Below are 12,654 nucleotides of genomic sequence, written 5' to 3'. Positions count from 1 at the left end.
ATGGACGTAATTGTGGACCTCTATTTTAACAGTTCGGAATTAAATGGTATACATGAGTTGCGAGAAAAAGACAACAATTAAATGCATCGATGCATGAGGAGAACTATGCACAGTAGTACGCACATATGTATACATATACACTCGTGCACTCACATATACATATACGCACGTACATATGCATATGTGCTTGTATACACTTACGTGCCTATTTACAAGCTGTATAACAATTTTTTCAAAATTTTTCCCCCCTCCACCCCCACCTTTCAGGTGATGTCAAAAAGCTAATTTTAAGTTGGGTTTCATTTTTTAAAAATAATTGGAACAGCTTGTTTAATATAGATAAAGAAGTTATTTTAAAATTAGAATTTTTTTTAGACAATAAGAAAGTGGTAAGTAAAAATGCACCACCGAACAAAGAAATTTACTTGCATGAAATGAAGAAAAATCCAGAGATCGTTTTAAAATTTATGAAGGTGTCTTTGCATTTGCTACTGTGCAAGTTCCTAGGCTTAGACAAAGAAATTGTAAAGTCAGAAACTAACACAGGTACACAGAATAGCGGGAAAACGAAGAAAAGAAAGAGTAAGAATAATGGTAATGGTGGTGGTACTAGTGTTAGCGGAAACGGAAGCGGAAGAGGAAATTGCAACGACAGAGAAAGAGGAAATGGTAAAAGTAATAGTAACAGTAAAAGTAATATTAATAATAACAATAAAAGTAATAGGAACAATAACAGTAACAGAAGCTGCAATAGTAATAGGAACGGTAACAGTAACAGAAGCTGCAATAGTAATAGGAACGGTAACAGTAACGACGGCGTGGGTCGGGACGCAGAGTGTTGCTACTTCATAGGAAGGGAAGAAATAACTGACGTAGAGAACGGCAATTTGCTAATAAACGAATTGAAATATGATAGGTACAGAGAGTCGGAAATATTTCGTAATTATTTCCTTACAACAAGAATAACAATATATTTGTATAATTGGAACAAGATAAATAAATTTGAAAATTTAAAAAGTGAGAAAGTGAATCATCTTATATGTTTAAGAGGTAGTGTATTAAGAGTATCACCAATTCATTTATTAATTACTAATCTTGATTTTATATGTGCGAAATGTAAATTTATAATTAAACTAGAATTTTTAGATGGGAAATTTGAAACCCCTAAAAAATGTAAGAACTATAATTGTGATAGTAGAATTTTCCATCCCCTTCGAGAATCAGCAAAATCTTTAGAGTATCAAAAAATTATTATAAAAGAAAATAAAAAAATTTTAAATAATATATATGAAACTCATGATTCAAATGTAAAAAATCTAACTGTTACTTTGGAAGTATCCAAATTTTTTGTTAATTCATGTTTTCCTGGTAATTATATAGAAGCCTTAGGAATTCTAAAAGTTATATCTTTTAATAACAACTATTTAATTAATGGGAAAAATTCTTTGTTTAATATGTACATAGACTGCTTGTCTATTTTCCCATTATCTTCTAAGAAATACTTAAATAATAATTATTTTAATATAGAAAAAATTAAACAAACGAAAAATAAAATTTACTCCTCCTTTTTGTGGGAATCCTACATAGAAAAAATATCTAAAAGGGTTTCATGTATAAGAAGAGGAGAAAGATGTAGAGGATTCGCACCAGGCAGTGTTCCCACATCGGGCAATGGACCCACACAAGTAAATGTACACTCGTTTGTATATTCTGAGCATGCTAGACTTGCTTCAGTCAAAGGGTGTGTTCAGAATAATAGGTGTGCTTCTCATAATAATGTTGAAGAGTATGGAAAATATGATGATGATAATTCCAGTGTTATTATTGTAAAAGAAGGTAGAAACAACAAACCTAACGGTTTCTGTGATATTAGTACTGTAACAAATTCGCTTGAAATTAATACATATAACGCGTTAAGTTATGCAAGCACGAGTGTAATGAACCGTGAAAGAAGCGATGAATCAGAAGATGTCAATTCACTTTATGAGATAAGTGATATGGAACAAGTGCATCCATATAATAATGAATTACTTGAAGGGGAAAATAAAATGAACATTAATGGGCAAATGCACCATATTAGTAATGTTAATGATGATGTTTCAAGTGATATAATGGGTAATGTTCGAGGTAGTGTGAGTGGGCATGCTAGCGGCCATGCCTGTAGTAGTGTCAAAGGTGATGACCGCTTATCTCTTCATAACATGTGCATGTACGGGGACTACATAGATGAAGATGGTCTTCTAAACAACCCAAATCACTGCCTTAACCTAGTTAGATATAGAAGTGAAGAAGAAAAGGAAAAACAGTTCAACTTCAATGGAACGAACAAAGAACATTTCAACGTTGACAAAATGTTTGATGAAAAGGTGCTTGAATTTATTAACGACATGCAAAAATACGGAAGTAACAAATTTTATTTGTTAGTCGCTTCCTTATGTCCTCGAGTTATTATGAACGATTATATAAAAGCAGGATTACTATTAAGCTTATTAGGTGGAAAAACAATATATGATGAATGTAATCAGATAAAGAGAAGAGGAAATATACATAATTTATTAATAGGTGATCCAGGACTAGGTAAAAGTCGAATTTTACAATATATCAGTAATATTATTGAGAACAGTTTATTTATTTGTAGTACTTCAACAAGTATAAATGGTTTAACTGCATGTGCTGTTAAGGATCCATTAAATAATGAATATTCCTTAGAAGGTGGTGCATTAGTATTATCTGACAAGGGAATATGTTGTATAGATGAGTTAGACAAAATATCCTTAACAGATCAGCAGTCTTTTCTAGAATGTATGGAAAGTCAATGTATTAATATAACAAAAGCTGGTATTGTCTGTAATTTAAAAACTAGGTGTACAATTATTGCTGCTTCCAATCCAAAAGAGGGTAAATATAATTACAACAAAACAATTTTTGATAATATAAAAATTCCATTTCCACTTTTAAGTAGATTTGATTTAGTCTTTTTATTAACTGATAAAATATCTGAAGAAAAAGATTATCTTATTTCTAATTATTTGATTAGCCCCAACAGCCGAAAGAGGATGATGCGTTCTTTTGAGCCAACAGGTAAAAGAGGTAATAAAGGAGAAAGGAATGGGAATAAACAAAAGTGGATCGAAAAAGAAGAGATTAATATGCAGGAAGATGGTGAAAATAAGGATAGTAATGATAATTCCCCCCTTTTTTCTGTTAAAGATCATCTGTTTTATAAATGCAAACAAATAGATGAAAGAAATTATTTACCAGTAGAACTTTTAGGGGTTTTTATAAAATATTGTCGAAAGTGTATTTTTCCTAACTTATCTGCTGAGGCTAAAACGTACATAAGAAAATTTTACTTACATCTTAGAAATTTATCTATTACAAATAGTGATATAAGTGCACCTATTACAATTAGACAACTTGAGTCTTTGATAAGACTTTGTCAAGCAAGAGCTAGAGCGGACTTATCAAATGTCGTAACTGTAGAACATGCAAAAGAAGTGGTGGAAATATATCAAAAAACTATTTTTTATCCATTGCATCTAAAAGCCATGAATTTTAGAAAAGGCACATCTACTAAAATGAATAGAGGGAAATCTGCTGCAGCGTTATCCAATATCTTTAAGGAAAATATTATAAATCTTGTTCGGATGACGGAAAATAAAATTTTTAATAAGGTAATAATGCGGAAAAAAAAAAAAAAAAAAAAAAAAAAGTTAGCGTTACAAAGGTATATTATATATATACAATTAAAATTACACACTCTGTACTTTTTGCCTTCATGCCCTATTATGCTTACCACTTCGTCATTTGGATGTATTTATTCGCGGCGTTTGTACATATGCACATATGTACATGTGTTCATACATACATGCATTCATACATGTATACATACCCGTTTATGTGCTCTTCGCAGGACTTGTGCAGTATGGCCAAGTCAGTAATCCTTTCAGCAAACTCAAACATATCAGAGGACGCCCTAATTCATTTTGGTAACCATTCTTAACACAGCTTCGTGTGTGTGTTCATTTGTATCTTTGCATACCTACTTTTATATGAAGTAGAAGATATCTTCATCCTCCTGGGAGCTGCATATTACCATGTTACTGTGTTACTGCATTAGTGTTCTGTTGTGTTACCATGTTACTTTTTTATTGTTCTTTTTCGATAAACGCAAACATGGAAATATAATAAACATGCTTCACCTACTCATCTTGTCTTCTGATACTTTTGCAGTGAACAACGAGGGTTTCATTTTGTACAAAGGGGGGTATTGGCAAGTGGATTCCTTCTATTTAAAATAATTCCACATGTACACATACATGTTAATGTATAATATGATAGAATGGTGGAACATACGTACCCTAATAAATAAATAAATATATATATCAACGCGTTTACAGTTGATCCACCCATTTGATGTTTTAAGTTTCAGAGCCTTCTCTTATTAGGTCTAAACTTCTTACGTATTTTCATCACGTACACACACAAGCTCCTATGTATACCTGTTTTGTATATAAAATGAACACTCTGTTTTTTCATTTCATTTCTTGTCTTTCAATGAAATATTTATCTAAACTCTTTCCCTTGGGGAAAATGAATATTCCGTCCCTTATTTCAAGTTTTATTTCGAGCTTTTTTTACTTTTTTTTTTTTAATGCGTATTTTCGTAGAAACATTTAACGTAATAATTTTGCATCCTTGGAAAAATAAATTATAAAAATGATATTTTTGAAAAAGAGGGAAAGAAAAATGCTATTTTCAAATCATTGAACATTAATTAACATGAATATATGTTAACCCTTTGAGAAATTAAATGTGCTCATCGATTAATGTACACGTCACTTTAAATTGTTTTCCTCTTTTTTTTTTTTTTTTTTTTTTTTTTAATATTGGTGGTATATTCTCTATAGCCACTGCAGAATGGCGAAAAGAGATCTTTTAATAGGCACAAATTATCTTTTAAAATGAAACGAAAATGGTATTTTTGGCTGAGTTGTTTCTCGTATTAGTATATATATGCGTATAACAGCACATAAAGTAAATACATATATGTAAATATGTACATATATATTTACATACTTGTTCGTACGTTATATCGCGGGCGCATGTATACGCAATCAGTGAACACCGATACATACGTATCAGTTTTCATAAATTGTGAAGACGAATGTTCCCCTTTTCATCAAAGGAGATTATTCTATTTAAATTATTTTATTCTACTTTATTTATTTTATTTAAATTATTTTGTTCTACTTCATTCATTTTATTTTAATTATTTTATTCTACTTTATTTATTTTATTTAAATTATTTTGTTCTACTTCATTCATTTTATTTTAATTATTTTATTCTACTTTATTTATTTTATTTAAACTATTTTGTTCTACTTCATTCATTTTATTTAAATTATTTTATTCTACTTTATTTATTTTATTTAAATTATTTTATTCTACTTTATTTATTTTATTTAAATTATTTTATTATACTTAAATTATTTTATTTTGTTTCATTTCAATTTGTTTCATTGTGTTTAATTTTTTTTTTTATATTTATTTCATTTATGTTACTCTTTAATTTTAATCCGCATAATTGAAGATGAGGTTATGTAGCAAGAATGAGCGAAGGTAATGTGAGTTTTTTTCCCATTAATAAGGTCAAGGGCATTTTTCTTTTCCTCTATCACTGTATATGCACATATATATGTATATATATGTGTATATATATATATATATATATATATATATGTATATACATATGTATATACATATGTATATACATATGTATGAGAGAAAGCTCCATATTGAGGAAAAATGAAATCATATCATGAAGGCTCCTCGTTGGATAATTTAGTAGAGAATTCGCTTTACTTAATTAATAAAAGTCGATTTGATGGTGTACAGAAAAATATTCCATTTGAAGAAAAATACTTAAATAAAAAAAAATATTATGAGCATTTAATTGATTTAAAGTTCTTTGATATTAAGAAGAGGATTACATTTGTTAGCTCCACTCGTTGGAGTGATGATAGGAGAGGTGATAAGGATTGTAGTTATGGTATTCATAATGATAACCATAAGGATGGACATAATAGCCATTATAACAGCGGAAGAAACGACGGTAGACGCTATACCGAGAGGAATAACAGAAATTGTAGGAGCTTGAAAAGAAGAGGGTGTAACTTAAGAAATGAAAATGAATATAATGTATTTTTTATACGCAGACAATGGTGTGAAAAATATGAAAGGGAACACCATATGTACATTAACATGATAAACAAAAATGTAAACCAGAGCAAAAACGAAAACAAAAACCCAAGTATAAGCGAAAACAGAAGCAAAAATCAGAACCAGTACAACATGATAAGTTATGTCGTTATAGGAAAACATAAACACGAGGGAAACAAATGTTCATACGAAGAATTTGTGGTAGAAATACCGAACTATAGTGTTGAGTCTGATGGCTTCTTCGTACAAATTCATGTAAATAAAAATCAAAAGAATATATTTCTATTGTCAAGTAAAGAATGTGTTTTGATAAGAAATAAATTAATTATAAATAATTTTATTAGAGCAGAGTTAATATTACATAATAAAAAGTTTAATATAAGTTCAAAAAGGAAAATAATAAAAGCAGAATGGTTTAGCAAGTCTGATGATGTAATATCTCTTTTAACTTATGAAAAAGTTTCTGTATATAGTTCCTACATGTGCAAATTCAAAAGTATAATCAGATTAATTAATATAAAAAACCCTATTACGGAAGAAATAAAAATAGTTGTTCCGGATGTTGATATCCTGCTATGTAAAATAAATAATGAAGATTTAAGTTTTGGAACAAAAAGGTTCAGAAAAGGAACAGATACAATTATACAACAATCAAAGTCCTCTACTGTTGAGCGAGATGGCGGTAACGATAAGAAGTGTATCTTTACTGATAACAACGAAAGAAAAGAAAGTGGTTCCCCCACGCCCAGTTCAAACAAAATAAACGAAAAGGATGAAAATTTTCACAATTATAGTAAGGATAAGGTAGTAGAAAACTCGAAGTGTACAGCATATAAAGGGGGAAGCTGTATAAAAAATAAAAAGAGTACAACTATTCCATATGATAATAATACCATTAATAATAATATGAATAATCTTAAGGAAGTATTAACAAGAAAAACAGTAAAAGTTGACTCATTATCTGACAATGATGAGAAAATAAAAAAATTGTATTTATCGAAAAAGGATAAGTATAAAAATTTGGCAGTTGATTTTTGCTTTTGTTCTATTGGTGAAAATATCTTGTGGATCGAAACAAGTTTATTTGTTCTTCTAAAAAATGGGATAGTATTAATATACTTACCAATATTAACAAGAAAGTGTTATATTAGTTATTATTTATTATATCAGTTAAATGATATTAAAGTGAAACATGAAAAAAAAGAATTAGCAAAGGAGGAGTACGTAGAAGAATTTTTACAATATTATGACTATTTTAAACACTATTCTGTAAAGAAATATAAAAGTAATTGTGTATATGTTAATTTTGAAAAAACCATAAAAATTAATAATATGAAAGAACACATGTGTTATGTGCCCTATGTTCTTACCTGTTTAAAAAATGCCCATTATACAAGTATAAATCTAATATACTTTAATAATATGGTAATTATTTCTGTTTGTGATAAGTCTGGTTATATATCCTTTTTTTTGTTAAATTATTATATTACTCCATTTATTACAATGCGTAAAGAAGGAAATAAACGAAGGGGTCGAAAAGAGGGAGAAGGGAAGGAACAGAAAGAACAGCAAGAACAGAAAGAACAGCAAGAACAGAAAGAACAGCAAGAACAGAAAGAACAGAAAGAACAGAAAGAACAGAAAGAACAGAAAGAACAGAAAGAACAGCAAGAAGCAAAAGCACAGGAAGAGGAGGAAAAAAAAAAAAAAAAAAAAAAAAAAAATCATTTTTCATTCCAAGAAAAGGAAAAAGAATCATTTTTTTATAACATTTTTAATAACAGCGAAAATATAATTTTAGAAAAAATGAATCCAACACTTTGGAGCAATTTAATTAACAAGGAAAAGTATGACGATTATTACAATAAACTCAAAAATGCTTATAAAATGAAATTCCTCTTAAACGAAATAAATAGCAAAAAGAACAGTAAGAGCTTTTTGCAGATTTGGTTAAACAACACAAAAAAAGGTACTAAAATTACTTCAGTGGACGATATACTGATTGGAGATAGGTCTAGTAGTAGCTCATATGAATACATGCAGAACGAACACGAACTAGTAAACTGCACCAAGAGCAAAAAGAAAAAGACAATTTTTACCGAAATGTTTGTAAAGAGGGAGTATAATGGAAAAGGATGTTGGAATATGTTCGATGAAGTGGGGAACATGGAACCATGGAAGGAAGACAAACAAACAGATGATATTTTCCTATCGTGCTATGAGGATATGAATGAAATTATTGAAAAGGAAGAGGATTACGAAATTAACTCGGAATATCGTTTATTACACGTTTTGCTATTTGACTCATATTACACAGGTATGAGCAATGCACGATCTATTGTTCTCTATGACAACAACTTACTATGTTTTAACAATAATAAAATAATGGTTTTAAATTTAGTATGGGTAAGATTCTTTCATGTTATATTTTATTTATTATATATGAAGAATTTACTATCAGCCAGGTTACTGTATGAGATGTGCCGAAATAGTATGTATATGAAGACGACAATTTTTAAATCTAAAATAGGTTTTTATGAATTTGACTATTATAATTATTTGTTATTAGATCACAGCAAAAAGTTGAGTTATCATAATTTTTCAGAATTATTTAAAAGTGAACAAAAGATACTATTAAATAATGACAAAAATTGTATGAACAATTTTGATATATATCAGTCAAATGTACTATATAATATACAGTATGTTTTTTATCCTATCATTATTGAAGATGACTATTATTTGCATGCTAATAAGTTGAGAGATGTATATTTTATATTTACTCATTATATTAATTTAGAATGTCAAAGGAAGGAAAAATTATTTTTGAATCAAAATATTAACTTTTACACTCGTTCCATTTATAAAAATTTATTCTTAATATATGATTGTTTTAAACTAAATTTTGTAAAAAATAATGATCATACCAAATATATGGGAAAAAAAAATAATATGAATAATAGAACAACAACACATGTGATAGAAAAGAAAAGGAATAACAAATCATTGTGTATTTTATCAAAAAAATGTAAGAAATTAAGGCACTATCAGATCAATATAACCACCCTTGATAGTAATTGCTTAGATATCAATTTTTACAAAATGGTGCTCTCCTCTTACATTTATTCTCGATGTAACGATTATATGAATTACCTAATTAAAAATAATTTGATACTGTACAAAGGGAAATGGAGCATCAACATGTCCATATATTCCGACAGACAATCCAAACAGGCAATAAACATTCTTAATACAACTATTCCCAAGGTGAGAGATAAAAATATGCATAATGATGAACACAATGATAATTTTTATGGGGATAATAACATTAATACAGTGGATAGGGCTACTCATATAAGCAATAGTATCGGTAGCATGTATATTCATAAAAATTACAAAACATACGTCCAAACAGATTATGACATTTGTGGTAAGGGTACAAATAAAAACAAAAGTGAAATATTAAATATTAAGTTAACAAATAAACTGCCTGATATGCACTTAAATTTTGTGAACAAGGATAAAACAGCATTTATAAAAAATTTTACCACTGAACATGTAAATTTATCGTCCTTAAGTAGTAACAGCTATAGAGATAATAACATTTTCCCAAACCATAATTGTTATTCGTCTTTACAATTTTTAAAAAATATATTTGTCTTACTAGATAATAAAGACCCTCATTATGATAATAATTTTTTTAAAATAACAAAAGCTCAATTTAATGAAGAATTGCATATGTCTAGAAATAGTAAACCATTGCAGAGTTACGAAGACCAAATGAGTACCGAAACGCTAATTAATTATATGAAAAATGTTGTTCTATTATTATCCTCAAAGAACGGGAAAAAAAGAGAAAATATAGAATGTACTTTTTTAATAAAAAAATTAATAAGAATAAAAAATGACTATATACATGTTAAGGATTATTATTTAAAAAAAAATAAAATAAATCTGAATGCTCCATATAAGCTAAAGGATAATAAAATAGACTTCTTAGAAAATATTATAAAACCCTACTACTTTTTTTTAGGTCTCAATTCATATTATGAGAAAAAATTTAAAAAAATTGAAAATGATATAATTCATATTTTAGCTAATAAAATACTGAATTTCCTAAAATTTCATGCGAATATTCAAAATATGAGCAAAACGTTAGTTGAAAAAAATTCAGCAATAGTTAGAGAAATTCAGTTATGCTATGATACCCAAAAAGTAATTCAACAGAAATTTAATTTATTAAAAAATACAGTTCTTCTTAACAGTTTGATGAATTCAGAGAAGTTCAGAAAAAAATGTGCATCAGTAGAGTTAGAACTGTAGACAGGTAATGGTGAGAAGATGCAAGAGTAGTAGCGGCTACTGCGGTAGCAGCGATTGAAGATGACGTAGCTGCTCATTCGAATATAATACCCCCTTTTTGTTTTTCCTCCTGTGATTTTTAGGATAATAGCTTAAAAAAAAAAAAAGGATCTTCGTTTGAGTTGTAGTGCCATCATTGGTGCAAGGTATGCACATTGTGTATATGTATACATACGACGCTATGCTTTTTATTTATTTATATTTTTTTTTATTTGCCTATTTATGTGCCCCACATTTTTTCTTTTATTTTTTTATCCCTTTTTTGCGCTAAATTATTTAAGGTCTTTAAAAGTATTAAATTTATTCGTATATTTTAAAAGATAGTTTTTTTTTTTTTTTTTTTTTTTTTTTTTATGTTTTAATATATCAAGTAATTAGTTTCAAAAATTGGCATTAAATGTAAGTTGTTGAAAAAGACCATAATCCTGTGTATACGTTTATACGTGCGTATTTGTGTATGTGTGCATATGTTATGCATATATATGTACATATTACGGATAAATCTAGATTGACAAAAAAGCGCGAACAAACTTATTATTGAAAATGATGTGTGCATATATGTATATATATATTAATGTATGTATATATGTGTACCTACATGTGCATGCGTGCAAATGTTCCATTCCATTACGGAAAGCACTACTGTATTTCGATAACTCTTTTCTGTGTTTTCAACTGGCTAGCTAAAATTTTAATTATAAGCTCTCCATCCTTTAGCATACATGATATCCTTTGTTCTTCTGAAAAAGCTGGGGGCATTTGGAAAATTTTGCAGAAATAGTATTCACTAACCCTTTCAATAATTTTTGTGTGATATTCATTTTGATTTTCTAATTCTTCAATTTTAGGTTTATATTTATGTCCAAAAATTCGTAGTAATCCTTTTTCAAGTTCAACTTGCAAATTCTCTTTAGAAACACCTGGTATGTTCATCATTATTACTACAAAATCTGATGTTGAATATATTTCTATTCTAGGGTTGTAAGTTATTTTACTTAATTCTTCATGTGATGGAGCTATTTCGAAAATATTATTTGTACTAACGCTTTTTAATGGAATAGTTTCATAGTATAATGTCTTTGGTCTTTCAAATGTTTTTATATATTCAGCGTTTTGATTATTTTGTGGTTTCGTCATATATTTAGTACAGTTATATTTATATTCATTATGGTGAGATGAGGTGTATGAACTTGAAACTGGAGTACTATATGAATAAGCACTGCAGTAGTTACTGTCAACTGGGGTAGATAATACTATAGGCACACTCCCCTGCACCAGTGCTCCGCCTGGTGTTTCTATTACAACGTTTGACTTTCCGCTATTTATTTCAACCATTTTAAGATATAAGACCAAATGAACAAACCTAAACGCACATCAAAAGCAATGAAAAAAAAAGGATAAGCAAAAAAAATGACAAATAAAATAACAGAAATAAATTAAGAACAAAAAATTGAAAAAAAAAAATGAACAAAAAAATGACAAAAAAATAACAGAAGTAAATTAAGAACAAAAAGTTGAAAAAAAAAGGATAAGCAAAAAAATGACAAAAAAATAACAGAAATAAATTAAGAACAAAAAATTGAAAAAAAAAAATGAACAAAAAAATAACAAAATAAAACGAACAAAAAAATCACAAAACAAAACAAAACAAAACAAACAACAAAAAAATGACTAAAAAACTTATTAAAAAAATGCCTTGTTTTTCTCTTATAAATAACAGGCAAAGGCAAAAAGACTGAGAAAAGGAATAAATTAATATGAAGAAATGTATATGCAAAATAAGAATAAGAGTTTGAATTCTAAAATAAATAAAAAAATTCAAAATATAAAACAAGAATAAAAGTATACATAAATTATGATATATACATAAATTTGTCCATAATACTGGAAAGACAAATTTTTACGTGAATTATTTTATCTCCCTGTATATATATATATATATATATGTATACGTGACCCTTTAAATATTAGCTAGCTGGCTTTTTGTTAAAATAGCTAGAAAAAAAAAAATTGAACATTTCTGAGTATTAGCTATACAATCTCATACATGTATTAATATCTTTGCAACTA

At 28.0% G+C, this 12,654-nt stretch overlaps 3 protein-coding genes across 3 annotated transcripts; 2 read left to right on the top strand and 1 right to left on the bottom strand.

Moving 5' to 3' along the window:
* Positions 1-4,301, top strand: MCM8 (DNA helicase MCM8, putative; the record flags this gene model as incomplete). Its single annotated transcript, XM_029007184.1, has 4 exons — positions 1-46; positions 268-3,674; positions 3,914-3,989; positions 4,234-4,301. The coding sequence occupies 4 exons, from the start codon at positions 1-3 to the stop codon at positions 4,299-4,301; spliced, it is 3,597 nt and encodes a 1,198-aa protein (XP_028863599.1).
* Positions 4,302-5,808: 1,507 nt separating this feature from the next.
* Positions 5,809-10,545, top strand: PmUG01_13021200 (conserved Plasmodium protein, unknown function; the record flags this gene model as incomplete). The annotated part of the gene is made up of 1 exon (XM_029007183.1): positions 5,809-10,545. The coding sequence occupies one exon, from the start codon at positions 5,809-5,811 to the stop codon at positions 10,543-10,545; it is 4,737 nt and encodes a 1,578-aa protein (XP_028863598.1).
* Positions 10,546-11,223: 678 nt separating this feature from the next.
* Positions 11,224-11,919, bottom strand: PmUG01_13021100 (HSP20-like chaperone, putative; the record flags this gene model as incomplete). The annotated part of the gene is made up of 1 exon (XM_029007182.1): positions 11,224-11,919. One exon carries the CDS (start codon positions 11,917-11,919, stop codon positions 11,224-11,226), a length of 696 nt encoding a protein of 231 aa, XP_028863597.1.
* Positions 11,920-12,654: the final 735 nt, after the last annotated feature.

Source organism: Plasmodium malariae (genome assembly GCF_900090045.1).
Source record: "Plasmodium malariae genome assembly, chromosome: 13".
In the NCBI taxonomy this organism is placed as follows: domain Eukaryota; phylum Apicomplexa; class Aconoidasida; order Haemosporida; family Plasmodiidae; genus Plasmodium; species Plasmodium malariae.
Note: the sequence above shows the minus strand (reverse complement) of the source record. Positions and strands in the feature narration are given on the sequence as shown.